Source organism: Nicotiana tabacum, chromosome 22 (genome assembly GCF_000715075.1).
Source record: "Nicotiana tabacum cultivar K326 chromosome 22, ASM71507v2, whole genome shotgun sequence".
NCBI lineage: Eukaryota > Viridiplantae > Streptophyta > Magnoliopsida > Solanales > Solanaceae > Nicotiana > Nicotiana tabacum.
The window spans coordinates 38,268,058-38,288,527 of record NC_134101.1 but is presented as its reverse complement, the minus strand read 5'-3'; the positions used below and the strand labels follow the sequence as shown (position 1 = coordinate 38,288,527).

General features: G+C 37.0%; 1 protein-coding gene across 2 annotated transcripts; it reads right to left on the bottom strand.

Moving 5' to 3' along the window:
* Positions 1-5: 5 nt before the first annotated feature.
* On the bottom strand, positions 6-6,377 carry LOC107801868 (uncharacterized). 2 transcript variants are annotated; one of them, XM_016625272.2, is made up of 14 exons: positions 6,162-6,374; positions 4,141-4,561; positions 3,854-3,945; positions 3,395-3,553; positions 2,899-3,235; positions 2,314-2,432; positions 2,142-2,214; positions 1,857-2,077; positions 1,719-1,775; positions 1,473-1,635; positions 1,239-1,358; positions 991-1,161; positions 489-548; positions 6-411 (listed from the first exon to the last, which is right to left on the bottom strand). In XM_016625272.2, exons 1-14 carry the CDS (start codon positions 6,203-6,205, stop codon positions 289-291), a joined length of 2,160 nt encoding a protein of 719 aa, XP_016480758.2. In that variant the 5' UTR covers positions 6,206-6,374; the 3' UTR covers positions 6-288. The 2 variants fall into 2 exon arrangements, with proteins under 2 accessions (XP_016480758.2, XP_016480759.2); XM_016625273.2 differs by lacking the exons at positions 6-411; positions 489-548 and having other exon boundaries at positions 1,002-1,161; positions 1,244-1,358; positions 6,162-6,377.
* Between the last annotated feature and the right edge of the window lie 14,093 nt (positions 6,378-20,470).

Here is a 20,470-nt window from a genome sequence, read left to right as displayed (position 1 = left end):
AAATGAATCCTTGAAACTCAGAAAGCTTCATTTTAAACCATGGCCAATATGAACAATTGTCAGATAATGCCTAACCAAATACACTTGATCAAAGTTGCTTTCTCTAGAACTAAATTTAGCAGGATTTGTGTGTAAAGGTGCTTTTGAACGAAGTATTCTTTCAGTTTCCCCTAATAGCCAGTTTCTTGCATTGGCTACAATGAGGTATATGCAACTCGACTTGCCACTTTACAGAAAGTTGAGCCGAACCAAAACCATGATACTAAAGTTGTTTCCCACAGCTTTCATTCACTTTACAGCTTTAAAAGAAGGGTCGTCACTGCTGCTCCGGGCTTGGATTTCCTTCTTCTTCTTCGTTCTCTTTAATTGTTTAATTAGATCAAGCCTTTCGGAAGAATAAGGAGAAGGAATCTGGGAACACAAAAAAAAAAAAATATAAGCACATAACAGCAGGAGGAATAATGTGTAGAATGATAGATTACAGTTACCAAGCTCGGGACATATTTCTTGATCGCGGCTAGCATGGCTGCATGACCTACGGCAGAAACCTGTTAGATTTATCAAAGTGAATCTTTGAGAAGCTCTTTGTGAGAACAATAGGGAAGAAATATTGTTCACATTGACATCCTGAAACTAGATGAAAGTTGTTCGTGAAGGAAGTTTGTTGTACAGCAACTATTAGAATCAATACACTTCCATTAATACAATACCGTAGAAGACAAAAAAGTAGGAAGTTTTTAGTAATCTTGGGACCAAGATAGACATGGCACATTTTCCGACTCAATGCCTTATAAAAAGATTTTATCATGCTTATTTTTTAGTCCCTTAAACATGGTCATATCATCTCTGACATCTGTGAAATTACTATAGGCCCTAAACCATTTCTAGCATATAGCATGCAGTGGACTAGAAGACCAGTTCATTCAGCCAAAAAAATGAAGCTTTGAGCAGACAGACGGAAATCCATTGTTTCATATAGTTGATGCTTACAGGAAGTAGCATTAAGATGGTTATGGGCACAAGGTTAGCAATATCACCCAGCGTTCTCTTCATTTTCTTTCCCTCCCTTTTTGTTAGTTGGCGGCCTTTCAACTGCTTTATAAGTAGGCTCAAAGCATCTGATATGTCCGTAAAGAGCAATTCAGTACCCATCCAGATATCCTAGCACAATGCAATACAAAGTTAACAACTGTAGAGCATACTCTTTTGATTTGATATGAATAACTGGAGTAACTTACCGTACTTGCAGATATCAGCTTGGTCGTAGATTTTGTTAGAAAATTTTGACGTGTTTTTGGTGCAGTAGAGCAATCCAACTCCACCAACATCAAAGGGTCCATCACACCGGAGCTGGTGGCCTGACATTCGATAAGAGAAATGAAAATTCTGTAAAGGGCTTCATAAACTACTATCTTGATGGTTTATTTAAGGATAAACTCAGTATAGCAGTCCCTATTTATTCAATCTGGTACCTGTATCTGATTCAATCTAGATCCATATTGATGATTTTCCATTTTTATCAACTCAGTTGGCTTCTCCTTCACTTCCAATATGATGGATGAACTCATGCCACCTTTAACAATCAAAGATGCTGCTGGATCAGATGCACTTCTTTCAGCAATTTTTTGCAGTTCTCTGCTCGAGAGAGATAGACAACACATTATTGGAATGTTGTATCAACAGAAGGTATCTTCTCTTATCCGTTAAAGGCAACATACCCTGTTCTATCATAAGCTGCCCAGTAGTCCTCCAGGCATCCAGAAAGCAGACTCTGACTAAAGAGATTGATGGAAATCAGCTAAAAAGTGAGCTACATTTAGACTTTCCAACAGTGCATTCTCAGAATGATTTGATACCTCTGAAGCAAGAAGTCCAGTAAATCTGCATCTAATGGCTGCTGCGCAGAGTTGCTATAGTGAGCAAATCCAGCTATAATATCATAGCATACAGTTAAAACAGTGTACAAGATTATTTCTTTCTCTGCTTGAATTGGATGTTGTTTGGATCTTCTTTTGTCACAAAACTTGGTAGCAGATGCAGCATAAAAGTCGAGCCATCCAATTTCATTCGCTACTACCTGCGAGAATTGTTCTAATCAATTGTTTATTTCCTTTGTCTTCCAAATTAATATAAGTACTAACCTCCATGAAGAGCTGATACTCGGACAGAGTGGAGAATTCAGGATGCATAAGAAGGCTACCGCATTCTAAGTAACTGCAGGGAGAAAGCACAAAAACTGTCCAATATCAATCAAATGAACAAACCACACTGACTAGAGTAGGGGAAAGTAAATAGGCTCTCTATTGTAGATACCTCAGAAAATCTTTAGTTTGCTCATCAAGATCCTTTACACCCATTTCTGAGAGGAACAATCTTGTCTCTCTTCCCAAATATGCAAAAAGCCCCAGGGTAGCTAAACTATTTTCCTGAACCTGTCAGACCTCGAAACTACAATCAGTTCAATATATAACTTATTTTATCAACTTCATAATTAACTGATGCATCCAAATTGTCGAAGAATCTTCATTATCTTTTTAGGCAGGGGAAACCTTTAAGTCTTCTAACTAACTATTTCATAATTATTGTTATTGTTGCTATCATCAATATGTTTTATAGAAATTATAGATATAGGGAGAAGAAGTTTATCCGTTAACCAGTTGCAATATAACGTTTCTTTAACATTAAAGACAAAATTTCTTATAACAAGTGCACATAACAGAGAGAATAAGAATCATAGACGTATCCTTCTTTCTCTGAATTTCAAAACTGAAACATAGTTTTATAAGGGAGTTACAGTGAGATATCATAAGTTTGTAGGTATTCCGCAGTTCTTATGCAAGAGTAAGAAGGAGATAGTTCACAACATTAATTGCCTCCAATCAATTAGTAAACGCTAACCTTCCCGTGAAAAGTATGCTTGTCTGTAATCACATTTTCTCTGTGGAATGCATTACTGAGTTTTCTTTGAACCAATCCTATCCAAAATTCTACATCTTCAATACTGTTACTTGGTAGAACCTTTCTACCAAAATGAAACAAGAAGTCTTCTTCAAATCCAGCCTCAGTTGCTAAATAGTGCAACTTATCAACCGAAACAAGTCTATGTGACAAGTTCATGAGCTCTACTAGTGCATCTTCAATTGAAGCTGTAAACAGAGGACAAGAAACTCTCCCTGAACCTAACTTCCTCACTGCAGTGCAACAACTTATAGCCAAAATATTTCCTGCAACACCACTGAATAATTCTGTATAAGATGTTTTAGCAACTGAGACATAAAGAACATGCCTGATATCAATCAGCATATTACTGTTAAAAACTTAAAAGAGCATTTGGTTGCATCATGATGACAGCAAATATAACCTGATAAGAAAAGAATGAATTTTAAGGACATACCTTCCTGCATAATCCACAGACCATTTCTTGAATAGAGGAATGAACATTCCCGCTATCCGTGGCAGCTCCAGTGTTCTAAACCACTGCACCAACTTTGTATTCCTCATATTCAACTGACTTTCGATGCGCTCCCCAAGAAAGTCGGTGATTGGGAATAGGCTGATGGAAAGGAAAAAGGAGAAGAAAATGAAAATAAGAATAAAGACAAGATCGCCAAAATGTGTCGTGCAGTTTCCTTCTCCAAATATAGAACACATGCACACACATAGGTGTTCATGATGTGAGTTCCATGATAAACAATGAATATCATCAAAAGAGAAAATAAAAACTGAGGGAGCGAGAGATTGATAGTCTTAAGTCTTAATTTTTAAACTACACAATAATACAAAGGTGTGGAAAAGTTCAAGATAGTCAAACTTTTTTTTTTTTTGATGAAGAGTTCAAGATAGTCAAACTTACATTTCATGAACAGAAGAAACATTGTTGCTGCGGTTACGAGAAAGAAACACTTCCACTTCTATTGCTGCTTTGAGCAAAGCATAAATTGCTACCTGTGTAGCATCATCTGCTTTTTATTTGTTGCATAGCTTCCAAAGTTCGCAAACTTGCCAATTATCATATTAATGAGCTAAGTGTTTAAGATAGAAAATTGACTCTGATATCAACCTTCACAATTTAAAAACTGAAAAACAAATGCAGTGTGTCAAAAATCTCTATTTACGGAACTGCAGGCTGCACTTCCATACCTGATACGCAATGCTTTTATGCCAGGCATGCACATCCACCCCAACCCATGCCATTGCAAGCTCAGGCCCATTTTTAGTCAATTCAAGGGTTTGCACTGCAACTGAAAAGCTTCTCGCAGATTCATGCAGCACCCACACAAGACAATTGACTCGACTGAATTCCAGCTCATTCTTGTTACAACTAGCTACAGAAGGATCCATTTCAATAATGTTTTGATCAGGGTTGCCTTCAGCTGCCGCTGATCCTAGAGCTGCTGAAGTAATGCATTTCATTGATATCTTCTGGGACAATGATGCAGAAAGATATCCTTGCAGCATGATGTATTTTAGACTGCCAAAATCGTGGTCTTTCACATATATATTTGATGCACATAGTCTCTTACACACAGATTTTTCTAAGTTCCATGATTGGACAATTTCTCTGCAGCACAAAAGAGCCAATATTGAATTTTATTTAATGTCTGAAAAAGGAATCAGAGGTCTCAAGAACCTTCATAATCTACCTGTGTATTCTCACAAAAATTTAGACCTTTGCAAATGCATCTATTTATGAACAACTAAACCTAGTAGACTTGTTTGGATCCTTTTGGTGTTTAAAGTTTCCTGGCCAAATTCATCTAAGGTCGGTAGTAAGCTTTTCAGTGGAATGATTTGCACTCCCTTCAAACACAAAAGTGCAGACAGCTAAACTGAGGTAATTAAGTGATAACTTAGGACTGGATGAAGGACAGCCATCTACGAAGCATCAAATCTTGCATTTGCCATTTTGGATATACCACCATTGTATGCAAATATAGAGCTAGTACAAGAATGATAATACCAAAAACTTTTCCTTCCTTGTTCAGTTGTAAACATTTGGATCTTTTCCTACTGCACTTATTATTTCAATAAACCTGTTATGCTCCACCTCAAACTAGTTGGGGTTGACTACATGAGTCACTATATCCATGCCACTCTATTTGGACTTATTTCATGCGAATACTAAGTAAATCATCTTTTGAGCTAACTGAGGAGTTCTAAAAGTAAAATTTCTCCATAACTCACACTTATCTCCACATTGATATATAAGTCTCTTACACAGTAACAAGAAAAAAAAACACTTTTGTCAAACATCGAACTTGATGTAAGTGTAAAACAACTAAACCTTGAACCGTAATCCCAACTGGTTGCCACTATATGGACCATTGCTTGCACTGGATTTTGTTCTTTGCTTGATTTCACAAGATTGTATATCTTATGAAACAACTTCTCTCAATTTTGATTTTAGGTCTATCTCATCTCCTATTCAATATCCTCAATCATCATAATCACTTGATCACCTCTCATCCAATCTTCTCCTATTCTAATTTTCAATATGTACTACTTGTCTGGTTGTCCCCTTAGTCATCGACTCATCGTCCAATCTTGTATGATTGCATATGCATCTTTTTTAAGAACTTGCCATATAGTACGGTAATGAATGTCGTTCTATAGAACTTGTCTTTCACTTTATTAGACATCTGCATACCTCTCCACTATTCCAGTCAATTTACTCTAATTTTAGTTAATACATTTTCATCATCATGTTTCTCTGAATAAATTGCCTTACTTTTAATTTACTAAAAGAACAAAAGAGAAAATGACGCTATATATATATATATATATATATATATATATATATATATATATATATATATATATATCAAGGTTTCCTTTTTCATCTCCATTTTAATTGTAAGATCGATTCCGGAGAACAACTGATAAAGCAAAGCAATTTATCGTGAAACAAAACGAAATCCGCAAATCTACTCCACCATTAAACAATGCTTTATTAATTCCCCAACTGTGCGCATTTTGCCCCTCTATATCCGTCTCAGAAATGAATCTGATACTAAGCACATTACTTAATTAAGAAATACCAGAGGCAAAAAATTCGTTGACTCTTTAAGTTTAGCTGAGAGATTTCAGGATTCAACAAATGGAATTTGGTAAACATAATTGTAAATATAAAGAGAAAATGGGGGGCAATAGAGAGAACTTACTGATTGTGGAAACTGGAAGTTCGGAGAGAAAATAGGGAAGCCATGGAAAAAGCGAAGAAAAAGGGAAGAAGAAAATGGATAGGGGTGAAAAGCGAATATTTAAAGGAGCTTGAAGCGAAGCCATCGAGGTAGAGAGAGAAAGAGGATTGGAACACGAGCTAAAAAAGCTATCCCCCTTTTCGTTCTCCCGAAATTCCATTTTTTAGTTTTGATACGAGGAGAAACGACGCTACACTGTTTAAGAATTCAGACATTAATGGGGTACTAATTTTAAATATTACTCCTATTTAGTTTAAGAAATTTGTATTATAGTGATTGTATATGTAATTTTACACACGTAAATTTAATTTATCTAAATAAAGTACATTGAATTTCACTTTATACATAATAATTAGGACATGTTATAAAATAATAAAAGAAGAAGAGTAGCATAAAAAAGTAGAGAGACATAATTTTTATTGATTTGGGATGATTTACAATGGAATAGAACCCTTATATTTATAAAGAAAAAGTAACTTCGTCACCAAGTAACAAACCCTAGAATCTCTCTAAAATATAGATATTCACCATAAATATAATTCTATTTATAACACTCCCCCTTGAATGTATATTCAATAGATAATGTGCCTCGTTAAAACCTTAACTAAAATAAAACCCAGTGAAAACCATTTCTAGTGAAGGAAAAAGAGTACACATATCTAACAATACGCCTTTTGGTTGTCTCTTTAAAAATCTTGCAAGGAAACCCCAGTGGGACAAAATTTTGTAAGGAAAAAAGAGTACAACGCGTATTAACTCCCCCTGATGAGAGCATCAATTCACATCTTTGAGCCTTTGCATTCCAATCTTGTGCACCATCTTCAAAAGATCGTTGGTAGATATTTGATAATAAAAAATTAGCCATATTAACGTGAACGGATTTGTTTCATCATGAAATCACCATTCCCGATAAAGATGAATTGTCTTCATATGATCTTGTTGGAATCGTCATTTCAATATCATCATATAGGGGCAAAAACGGTTGCTATCATATTATCATGTAGCAAGATACATATGTGCACAAATTACACTTAGGATGTGGTAATTCAGGACCAAGAATTTCTCCAAGAATTGTATATGCTATAAACGTTTTAAATCGTTCATATGGATTGTCATATAAGTATAGTCAAATAAGCCATGTAAATAAACTTTAGATGCATATCAAGTTTTCATGGCATGCCAGACATATAAGATATATGAAAATGATTGCACACACACCGTTGGTTTTATACATTTGAGTGTTTGAACTACATGTCCAAAACTACATGCCTTTCATATGAAACCAATTCAACTTGAATTATTTCTTCGTACTTAAGATCCTCATATATATATTTAGCGCTATCATAGATGTCGTCGACAAATATTTTATATCAGTTCCAACCTTCTTCTTTTTTCATAAAGACATAACATAGAGATCTCTTCATTTTATATTTTCAGGTACCTGAACCTCTCCTGAGATTTTATGAAATGTTATGTCGTGTGATGTTATAGATCACTTGCCTCCTTATTATGATCATTTTGATCATTTGCTCATCTTCTTTATCAAGAATTTTATTTGAAACTGATATGTCTATACGCTTTATGCATACCATAGATTTTGTCCTTCTAGGACTTATTCTAATAGGAGCACTTGGAGTGAGAATATAGTTACTTTCTTTGGGTCAGCAAATGCGTCCGACATGCTTTGCAATATATTGCAAATGAATTATCTTTTTATGAACTTCATATTATCTTATTCGAGGATCTAAATGTAGAAATGATAATTCATTCCACGTAACTTTTTCTCAAATATTTATCATCTCTCCCCCTCATGTTAGAAAAACTAGCTTGTTTCCTCAACTTTGGGAACCCATCTTTGTGTGTTATGATGTTAATCAAAATATACACCGCACATCAATAATAATAAGATGAAATTATTTGGTTCCTGGCCCTGAACCAGTTATGAGAAAAGAATGTAATATACTTTCATGTATAATGTATATCAAACTGATATAGATAACTTTGTTCTCATAAGCAATAGTTTAGCTATTAAGTGGAGGCGGTCAATAAATTATTTTGCTAAACCCATTGTGATGTAAACCAACTTATCAAAATAAACTTTCTTGAATAGAAAATCTGGAAATTATGCTCTAAATTAAATTATTGAGCGAGAAACCTGGCATTCAAGTTGCGGGTTGATAATAAACGCACATGTAACTATCTTATAGATGCATCTTTATAAGGTTTGCATGGCAGGTGAATGAGCCCATATTCACCTTGATAAATTCCAGAATTCAAGGGATTCAATCGCAATTTTAGTTGGTATAATAATCGCGAGAACAAGCAACACATGAGAATTCATGAAGAATCTTCTTCAACACTTACTCATGTGAATTCTCATTTATTTTGCACATCATGCTTAAATCAAGATTGCTCAATAGGCCATGCTTGATAAAATTATCTGTATCAGTAAACTTCAGGTTTACATTATGACATGTGCAATTATTACTTAAATTTCCAGTTTACTATGGCATGGGTATTATATATCAATAAACATCCAGTTTATTGTGTCTTGTAATTTCACCATACTTTATTTATGTAGTATAAATCAGGTAATAAAGCGAGTAATTTTTATATACATATTACCCTGCTAAAGTTATAGTGATATAAAGATATTAAATCTTCTCATTATTTATAATCTCAATATAACCAACCGATTTCGCGAATACTTTAAAAATTCAATAAGTTTCTTTGAGACTTACTATAACACAATGCCTTATTGATAATCAATTTTATTCCTCAAAGATAGTAATAATTGGCTCTTTTATAACTCTCAATTAATTTTGTACTACCATATATTCATCAACATCTATATGGTGAATATCTTTTAAAGAGAAAGTTATACCATTATAGTCATGGTCAAAATTATATGTAAGATTTGTTTCTTACATTACTGTTGTCCTTTAATAATCAAATTGCCAAAATATTTTGGCTTATAATAGGTACGTGACCAATGACCATTCATGTCATAATAATGACATTATTTTATTATTTCATCTCAAACCTTTTTCTAGAGGTGAGTGTGGTATATTCACTACCACTAGCACGTTCATATTCTTTCAAGAATAAATATGTATTTATAAATCACATGTTATCACATTCACATCATGAATGGACCATAATCATCTATATGTGCTTTACAAAATCCTATGTTAAATCGATGACAAACATTACTTTCACAGAGTGAAGGATTATTTTGAGAATCCTTATTATTCTCATTACCATAATGATGACGATTATAATTTCGTCTATTGCCACGTCCATATCCATTGATACCTTCACGGTAATGATTTTATCTTTTTTTAGACTTATTATATATTGCTACTATATTCTCTTAAGGGAATGAGAATGAAGAAAATTCAATGGGACGAGTTTTCACTTTTTGTGCTCACAATCATACATGAATTTGATCATGGCAAGACAAAGAAATTTTACCACTTCGAGTAGTTATAATTTCTTACAAACTCTATTAGAGTTAATCAAACTTTGTTGTCTTTGCTTGTATTTAAAATCAAATTATAAAATTTTAAGAGTTTAGAAGAGAAAAATAAGGTAAAATACTTACCTTCAATCCAGAATTTATTCCCGAAGAAAGTTCATGGAACAATTAATAATTATTATGCTTAATATTATATACATGTTGAGCACCATGCATGTATTCCAAAGCCTGGTGACCAAAACAGATGCCTCTACTTAATTGGTTATAGTCTCATGCTGATAACGTGTTATAAAACAATAAAAGAAGAAAAAGAGTATTGCAGAGAAAAGTAGAGAGATATATTTTTTATTGTTTTGGGATGATTTACAATGGAATATAACCCTTATATTTATAGAAAAAAAGTGACTTAGCCTAGAATCCCTATAAAATATAGATATTCACCTTAAATACAATTCAATTTATAACAAAATATTTATATTTCGAACTCCTAAATTTTATAGAATGCAACTAATGCCTTTTATGAAAACAAAGAGAATAAAAAAGAATTGTTTTCTTTTTCTTAAATTTAATATTTGAAGATGAAAAACTTGTTTTTGATAGACCATCGGCCCAGGAAAAATAGATAAAAGAAAATGGAGAAGAGTGAAGGCCTTTTTGGAAAATTACTATAGAAAATGTAGAAGAGAGAAGGCCCTTTTGGAAAATTACTATTATTGTACCTTGCGTAGATCGACTTTTAGTTCACTATAGAAATTAGTTGCACAACAAAGATTAACATTCTACGTTAAAACCAATTGAATAACACAACAACTAGAGAAAAAGTCCAAATGCTGTCACGCTCAAAAGCTTAGAGATGAACAAGAATATTACAATGTCACAAATACCAAAGTTCTAAGATTCCTAGTATTAAATATAATATTTTGGTAACTAATTTTTCTATTAATGACCAATCGTAGCATTAAAAATCAGTAGCTGGTCTATCCTAGTATTAAATATTAAAGGAGCTAGTTTATCCTAGTATTTGTTGGATTATATATCGCATCAGAAACAATTTCAGTATCATATTCACGTGTAAATTAAATAATTAGCACATATGGAGATTATACGAGTTATCTCTTGAAGCGTGAACAAAACAGATCAATCACGGTCTTTAGTTCCAAAGTAGTAAGGCCACGATCTCCAGAAAAATGTTTTGAATATCTAGAAAGAGAGAATTTCGGGTGGCGAAATTTCAAGAAAAACGTGTGTAAAAAACGGCCAGCCCTATATGAGGTATATATTGCCACATTTTTAAGGGTAAAACCCTTTTTCAAAACCTGTTAGGTTTTCTTTTTCCACAAAGGAAAGATTTTCTTTATTTCCTACTATTTAGGCACAGTAGGGACCACAAAATTTAATTAATAAGGCTCCCTATTATGGAAATTTCTACCATAATAAATTACGAATTATTCCACTAAAAAATTCGTGATTGCACACCTTAGTTCAATTTCGAAATTCTTTCATAAAACCTTATTTAACTCCCCATGTTAAGATTCATATACTAATCAATCAAATTAAATCACTGACAATTTAATTTATTGATCACTTCCTTTAGAATTTCGCTTAACTTATTTCATGTGTTAGATACAAAATCCACTACCCGAGTTTACACGTGAAAACTTATAAGCTTTCATAAAGAAGTATCATTAATCTCAAAAATCGAGACATGGATTCTATCAACTAATTTGTCACAACCCAATTTTTTCTCCGTAGGATGTCGTGACGACACGTAGTCTATATGACTAGGTAAGCCTAACATTTGTGCAGAATAGCAAAATATAAACTTAACTCAAGCCTCAACATATGAAATATATATAAAAACTGCGATTCAAATAATTACAACTCTCAGAACTCAGTAGAAATAAGTCACAAGCTCTAAGAGAAAATATTGAGTGTCTCTATACATCAGAGTCTGAGGAAAATAAGGAAGAAAACAACATAGTAAGGATAGGGGGACTCCGAGGTCTGCAGACGCTGGCAAATGTACCTTGAAGTCTCCACGTACGACTAGCTCACTAGTACCCGATCTGGTAAGCAGTACCTGAATCTGCACAAAAAGATGTCCAAAAGTGTAGTATGAGTACACCGCAATGGTACCCAGTAAGTGCCAAGCCTAACCTCGGTAGAGTAGTGATGAGGTCAGGTCAGGGCTCTACTGGAATAAAAAGGAAACAAGGCAGAAGATATAACAATATAATAAAATGACGGGGAATTTAAACAATGAGAAGTTACAGAAAGCTAACAACATAACAAATAAAGGTAAATAACATGGGGCGCTCCTGAGATACCGCCTCGTAGTCCCAAATCTAAATACACAACAGGGGAAGCTCCCGAGGTACCACCTCGTAGTCCCAAAAGTAAATATGCAACAAAGGCGCTCCCGAGGTACCGCCTCATAGTCCCAAAAGTAAATACACAATAAGGGAAGCTCCCGAGGTATCGCCTCGTAGTCCCAAAAGTAAATATGCAACAGGGGCGCTCCCGAGGTACCGCCTCATAATTCCAAAAGTAAATACACAACAGGGGAAGCTAACAAGGTACAACCTCATAGTCCAAAAAGTAAATATGCAATAGGGGGAGCTCTCGAGGTACCGCCTCGTAGTCCTAAAAGTAAATACACAACTACTAACCTATGGAACAATGAGTTTACAGCAAGGACTCATACAGTTAAAGACTGAATACAAGATCAAGGAAGTAGGTAATTCAACTAAGCATGTTGCACAAATTGCAAGTAAGAGTTAATACATGTAGGCATGCGACATTAGGCTAAACATGATGACTACACATGCTAGAGCAACTCAGTTAAGGAATTAAAAGAAAACTACTCAGCAAGAATCAGATTTTTCAACATATAACCCAAGTACGTACTCGTCACCTTACGTACACGGCCTTCACGTATTCAAATACCATAATAGTATCAAAACCTAAGGAGAGTTTCCCCCACACAAGGTTAGACAAGTCAGTTACCTCAAATATCGATCAATCAATCAATAAGAATGTCTTTTCCTCGACTTTCCAACTCCGAACGGCTCGAATCTATCCAAAACAATTACATACTATAAATATAACTATAAGAAACTAATTTAAATAATGAAGCTGCGACTTTAGCAAAGATTTGAAAATTTTCCCCAAAAAGTCGCCCTGGGCCCACATTCGGAATCGGGTAAAAGTCACAAAATACGAACACCCATTCGATATCGAGTTCACCCATACCAAAATTACTCAAATACGATACAAAATTCTTAATCAAAACCTCAAAATTCGGCCTAAGGAATTTTCCACATTTTTCACAAATTTCTAAACCCAAATCCTTAATTAAATGAAGAATAAATGATATTTTAGTGGAAATAAATAAAAAACAAGTCAAGAATCGTTGCCCAAATGTTTACTCTGAAAATCCCTCGAAATTTCGCCTTAATCCAAGCTCTCTTGGTTCAAAAATGGAAAATAAAATCAAACCCTCGGACTTGGCGCTTTTCTGCCCAGCGATTTCGCTTTTGCAGTACCGCTTTTGCGTTGAAATCTCCGCATCTGTGGAGTTCACTTAAACTCCCAGACTCCGCACCTGCGCACAATCATTCGCATCTGCGGAAGCGCTTCTGCGTCCCCTCGTCCGCTTTTGCAAAAGGTCACTGCCGCTGGCCAACCGCTTATGCGGTCCAAAGCCCGCTCATGTGGGTGCGCATCTGCGCAAACACGTCCGCTTCTGCAGACAGGCCTCCCAAGCACTCGTCCGCTCCTGCGATCAATCTTTCGCAGAAGCGACTCCACTTCTGCGGCCTTCACGCCACACCTGCAGCCACTGGACATCCTCATCATCCCCGCATCTTTTATCGCCTGCTCGCTTCTGCGAACTCGCACCTGCGGTCAATCCTGCACAGGTGCGATTGCACCAGAACTGGTGCCTTCAGCCATTCTCACAAGTCCAAATTGATCCGTTAACCATCCGAAATCCACCTGAGGCCCCCGAGACCTCGACTAATTATACCAACTAGTATTAAAACATTATACGAACTTAGTCGAGCCTTTAAATCCCATCAAACAACGCTAAAAATACGAATTGCTCATCGATTCAAGCCTAATGAACTTTAAAACTTTAAACATCTACATCCGATGCCGAAACCTATCAAATCAAGTCCGATTGACCTCAAATTTGCACACAAGTCATAATATACATTACAGACCTGCTACAACTTCCGGAATCGGAATCCGACCCCGATATCAAAAAGTCCACCCCCTGTCAACCTTTCCAAAAATCATCCAATTTTCCAACTTTCGCCAATTGATGCTAAAATGAACTACTGATCTCCAAATCAACATCCGAGCATGCTCCTAAGACCAAACTCACCCTACGGATCTATTAGAACCATCAAAACTCCATTCCAGAGATGTCTTCACACAATTCAACATACGATCAATTCCTACAACTTAAAGCTTTCGAAATTAGAATTTCCCATCTGAATCAACTTTGAACTTCCCAAAATTCGATTCCGACTAGGCGTACAAGTCATAAAATATGAAGTGAAGATACTCAAGGCATCAAACCTCCAAACGGCGCGCTAGGGATCAAAACGACCGATCGGGTCATTACATTCTCCTCCACTTAAACATACGTTCGTCCTCGAACATGCTGAGGACTGCTCCGGGGCTGTCTAAAATCACTGTTTAACACCTAGTGCACCTACCCGTGCCACCACAACCCATGTGAGCACATTAGATCGAGCTAGACTGAAGATCCTCCCTATAACATTAGCTAACAAGCCTTAGAAACAAATTCCAACATCCGATGCCCGCAATACACCTCATGACACATATAAGCCTTGTTCAAAATCTCGCAATGCTGCCACGATGAAAGAGATGCGTAGAAAATCATTACCAAATACCAAATAAATAAATCACGTGGGTCTCTCCACCTGACAAGAATCATTACCTCATTCTAAACTGAATAGCAATATTTTCTTTTCTTTAATATACCCTACTTAACTCCGATCGCACTGATCTCAGGTCCAATAATCGCGTCTCACCCAGTACACGCTGCTCAGGCAATAAGCCATCTGAAACACTGTCAAAAATCTCATATGCCACCTGCATTGCTCCAACAAGCTACAAACTCGAATGTGACACATAAGGAATAATGGACTCTGGAAAAAAGAACTACCCTGCACGCGTAACGAATAAAATAGCCATAAAGATGCTATGAACCTTTCTCAGAGAATGAGAAACAAAATACACAGAAATAAGTATAGGGAACCATACTTAACATCTCACTGTTGCGGCGTGCAACCCGACCCAAACAACATACCTGTGGCATTGTGCCACCCAATCTACACATAACAATAAATACGGAAGTGCCCATCGAGCCATAATGCTTATTCTTATGAAATACCCAAATATTGACCACAAGCACGTCAAGTGCAAAAATACAACCATGGGGAGACGGATAGTACCATACGCTACAAAACCCAAGCACAAGGTGCGATAACTGACTTGTATCTCGAGATCCATACTGCTCATATAACACCACAAGCTACACGGGATCACAACACATGTGCAAATAATCAAGTCATCTCATAACCCACATAGCACAATAAAGTATTACATGGAATACCTGACGACGGTAATAACATTCAATGCCCGAAGACTCCTCCGCAAGCAATGCTATGCCGAAAGAATACATCCGACCTGATATAGAGCACACATTCACATTAGACCCACTAACGGACCCCAAGACAATTTCGAGCATCCCATACTGGGTATACAACCTTTCAAGGATCCCCAATGGAATTATTCATGACACGAGTATCCGTCCCAATCCGGAACAAACTCCCACAGTTCACAACCAAAGGAATAGAGCGCCTTCCCGGCATAAACTCCCATATTAACGATAGTACCATAATCTCCATGGTTGGTTTCAATCTTTAACCATCAAGTGACTAATATGTCACACTTATTCAATTTTACCGTGCGATACGTTCTCACGACCTTCCGCACCAGGTAGCAAAGTCTGCACCTCCACACCACCAATCGTACTAATTTTGTAAAGCCAACCAAGGGTCCGCAAATCAATACACAAAGCTTCTTGCACCGGACACCGTTCTCAGGTGCCACTACAGAAAATGCTAGCTTACTCTAAACATCTGAATTCTTCTCTGCTCATCCGAGCTCGTGACATTCTTGTCAACATCGAACTGCAACCTTGATCCTCAACTTCCAATTCCCATGCCGCTCACTGCACCTATCCCGCCGCTATGTGAGAGTACAAGAATTTGTCATAACCCCTGAAATACTAGTAGAATAAACACTTATTGGCTAGAATCCCTTTCAATCAACTCATTTTAGAAGAACTATTGCAACACGCAACTGAATTCCCATAACCGCAGAAAATACAAACCTCGAGTCGTGGTCTAAACCGTCATAACTCTTCCGGGATCCATTTACACATAACAAGGCCATTAGAATTAATTACCTCCCAAATCAATCAAATTATGGTGGCTACCAAGCCTGAACATACAACTACAAACCACATGTATAACTAACACGCCGAAGGAATTGATCATTGCCACAATCATGCTGATTCAAACCATTACTAACTGACCCAACTTCTTCCGATTTACTCTTGACTTGCTTTAGAAACAATAATAACTCCATTCAAAAATATAATGAACTCAATTAGCACTCGCCTCGAGTGACCCAAATCACGAGACCACATCGTCTCGATACCCATAAATCATCTTATACCCTCCTCATGCACACAATAACATCTCCAACTGGTACACCCATTCTGAAGGACCTTTCGCGAATCCGAAACTGTTTCTTCCTTTCCTCCACAACTGCACCGCATACCCGATGATAACATAGAACATTCCAAGTCCCATTCGTAATCCACTGCAAAAACTCGATCCTTAACCACACAACGAACCCAAAATCCTTAGGCCCTGCACTTAGATTCTTGAACCTACTAGGATCGTTCTTGGGAGTCACCTACTCTCATCTGGTCCCGAATATAATCAAACTCCAATGCACTATTAGCATATGAACACCCTCTCAAAGAAGCAACCTACTGAATTATTTTCCTTGTACATCACCTCCACAAGAAGTATAAACTCTGAGTCTTCCCAAAAACCTAAACATGAATCAATAAGGCCAAATGGAGCACACATCAATCAAATTCCTTTCCCGGATTACCCCTGATGCATTTATTTTCTTAGTCATAATAACCTACCAATACACCGATAACCAGAACCCGCACCAGTAGACAACCACGCGATCCCAACGTAGACGGTGGGGATCCCCCACTTAGCTTTAAGATACAATTTATAAACCTAGAATCCACAAAGATTTTCCCTTCTCAATTACCATGCTCTCGCATCGTCAACCCTCCAAATTTCTTGTAGTTTCTTATTAAACTTTTCATGAACATTCCAAATTATCATCCATAATCGCATATTTGACTTTATGCTTTGTAGTAAGTAGAACTCTCCGTAGAAACTTCATCAAAATCACACAACCGTTGACCTGCCCACAGGAGATAGCCTACCCGTGGAATTACATATCGACATCTCCCAATGATGATGCACTGGGTACAACAACTACAAAATTAGTAAACCCTCTTGAGCCCATGCTCATCCACCAGTTGTACAAGTCCGTTCATTCCCCATTGACATCAACTGAAAGTCCGACAATACATTCCAAACTCGAAGTCATATTGCATCCCACGGCAATCAAGTTTTCACACCCCTCTTCATTTCAAGCAAACTTCTTTCTTCCATATTCAATATTTATTAGTAAAATAGCCATTATTTCAAATAAGGTCTGTAGACCTAGTCACTTTCCACCATGACTCCCAAATCATTCTGAACTTTCTCAAGGCATGTGGCTATCCTACCACAAAATCTACATGCTACCCCGCCACTCTCAATTTGGGTCAACCATCTTCTTTAAGTAACTGCTCGACCTCTGCTTTTCATACTTGACCTGCTAGTAATTCAACCACCGCGAGACACTTCCCGATATGTCCTCCTCCATACTTTACTGCCAAAATGTTGCTTCAAATCAAATCCATAGTCCGATTGCCTTTTCTCCGCTGGAATTAAATGTCGAACTTCTAAATCATGCACCGAGAAGTCCTCCTTTTAAGTCATTCACTGCCTCGACACATAGAAAAACACCCTACCATTACACTAACACTGTGCGATCATAACACATAAATATCACAACAATCCGTGCATAGCCTCAAAACCATAAGAAGTATAGATATTGAACTGAAATGACAAGACATCCTTCCGCAAGGCGACGATAATAGCCCACTCGAACACGTAAGGAAAACATCTTGCACTATATATGCAGTACCACTGCAACTCTTCGATGCCCAATTGATAACAAGCGCTTCATGTCACATAAGATTTAGTGGGAAGGAAATAAAGGCATAAGCCCCAAAGGAATCAAATCGCATGATGAGGAATCAAGGAAGTGAAGCTTTTCCTAATAGTTCCATAGCCTCCCGAAGATAAGTACAGACGTTTCTGTACCGATCCGCGAGACTCTACTAAACCTGCTTATGACTTATAACATCTATGAACCTAGAGCTCTAATACCAACTTGTCACAGCCCAAATTTCCCTCCATAGGATGTCGTGACTACACCTAGTCTCCATGACTAGGTAAGCCTAACATTTATGTGGAATTACAGAATATAAACTGAACTCAAGCCTCAACATATGAAATATATATAAAAACTACGATTCAAATAATTACAACTCCCAAAACCTAGTATAAATAAGTCACAAGCTCTAAGAGAAAATATTGAGTGTCTCTATACATAAGAGTCTAAGGAAAATAAGGAAGAAAACAACATAGTAAGGATAGAGGGGGACTCCGAGGTCTGCAGACGCTGGCAGATGTACCATGAAGTTTCCACATACGACTAGCTCACTAGTACCCGGTCTGGTAAGCAGTACCTGAATCTGCACAAAACGATGTGCAGAAGTGTAGTAAGAGTACACCACAACGGTACCCAGTAAGTGCTAAATCTAACCTAGGTAGAGTAGTGATGAGGTCAGGTCAGGGTCCTACTGGAATACAAAGGAAACAAGGTAGAAGATATAATAATATAATGAAATGACAGGGAATTTAAACAATGAGAAGTTACAGAAAGGTAACAACACAACGAATAAAAGTAAACAACATGGGCGCCCCTGAAGTACCACCTCGTAGCCCTAAATGTAAACACACAATAGGGGAAGCTCCCGAGGTACCGCCTCGTAGTCCCAAAAGTGAATATGAAACATGGGCGCTCCCGAGGTACCGCCTCGTAGTCCTAAAAGTAAATACACAACATGGGAAGCTCCCGAGGTACCGTCTTATAGTCCCAAAAATAAATATACAACAGAGGCACTCCCAAGGTACTGCCTCATATTCCCAAAAGTAAATAAACAACAGGGGAAGCTCCCGAGGTACCACCTCATAGTCCCAAAAGTAAATATGCAACAAAGGGAGCTCCCGAGGTACCGTCTCATAGTCCCAAAAGTAAATACATAACTCATAACCTATGGAACAATGAGTTTACAACAAGAAATCATACAGTTAAAGGATGAATACAAGCTCAAGGAAGCAGGTAATTCAACTAAGCATGTTGCAAAAATTGCAAGTAAGAGTTAAGACACTTAGGCATGCGACATTAGGCTAAACATGTTGACTACACAGGCTAGAGCAACTCAGTTAAGGAATTGAAAGAAAACTACTCAGCAATAATCAGATTTTTCAACATATAACCCGAGTACGCACTCGTTACCTTGCGTACACGACCTTCACGTATTCAAATACCATAATAGTACCAAAACCTAAGGGAACTTTCCCCCACACAAGGTTAGATAAGTCACTTACCTCAAATATCGCTCAATCAATCAATAAGAATGTCTTTCCCTCGACTTTCCAACTCTGATCAGCTCGAATCTAGCCAAAACAATTATATTATATAAATATAACTATAAGAAACTAATTTAAATAATGAAGCTACGACTTTAGCAAAAAATTGAAAAATTACCCCAAAAAGTGACATGGTACTAAACCCAAAGGGTGGAAACAACACAGGGCATACCATGGTCGTTATTACAAGAAGTGGAAGAGGTGGGAATGCACCCACCTCAAGTCAAAGGAAACTTGTGGATGATGAGCAAGTGGTGCGAGAATAAGAGATCCCGAACAATGTTGTGCAACCTAATGATGAAGTTCGGATTGATATTGATGATAGTGTGGAAGAGACTCAAAAGGAGGTGAACTCGTCTAGGGAACACATTATTGACATACCGGAGCCGATAGTGCAAAAGGCTAAGGCACCATTGCCTAAGCCTCCATCTCCATACCCTCAAAGACTTTCCAAGAAAAATGATGAGAATCAATTCAAGATGTTCATTAAATTGATGAAGAGTCTCTCAATCAATATGCCATTAGTTGAAGCTTTGGAACAAATGCTCGGTTATGCCAAGTTTATGAAGGATCTCGTGACAAAGAAGGGGTCAATGAATTTTAAAACTATCAAAGTCACTCATCAAGTGAGTGCAATTGTGCATTCAATGGATCCTAAGTTGGAGGATCCCGATGCTTTCATGATTCTTTGTACAATTGGAAATGCCGAGTTTGCTAAATATCTTTGTGATCTTGGGGCAAGTATAAATTTGATGTCCTATTCAGTTTTCAAGACTTTGGGAATTGGGCAACCAAGACCCACCTCTATGAGATTGCAAATGGCCGATCGT

Bases quoted from the DNA above. Each gene is read 5' to 3' on its own strand.
- LOC107801868 (XM_016625272.2), bottom strand. From the start codon at position 6,205: ATGGCTTCCCTATTTTCTCTCCGAACTTCCAGTTTCCACAATCA. The intron at 3,554-3,853 runs GTAAGTTTGACT...CCTTTCCATCAG, and splicing joins GTTTCTTCTGTTCATGAAAT to CCTATTCCCAATCACCGACT. The intron at 549-990 runs GTAAGCATCAAC...TAAATCTAACAG, and splicing joins CCATCTTAATGCTACTTCCT to GTTTCTGCCGTAGGTCATGC.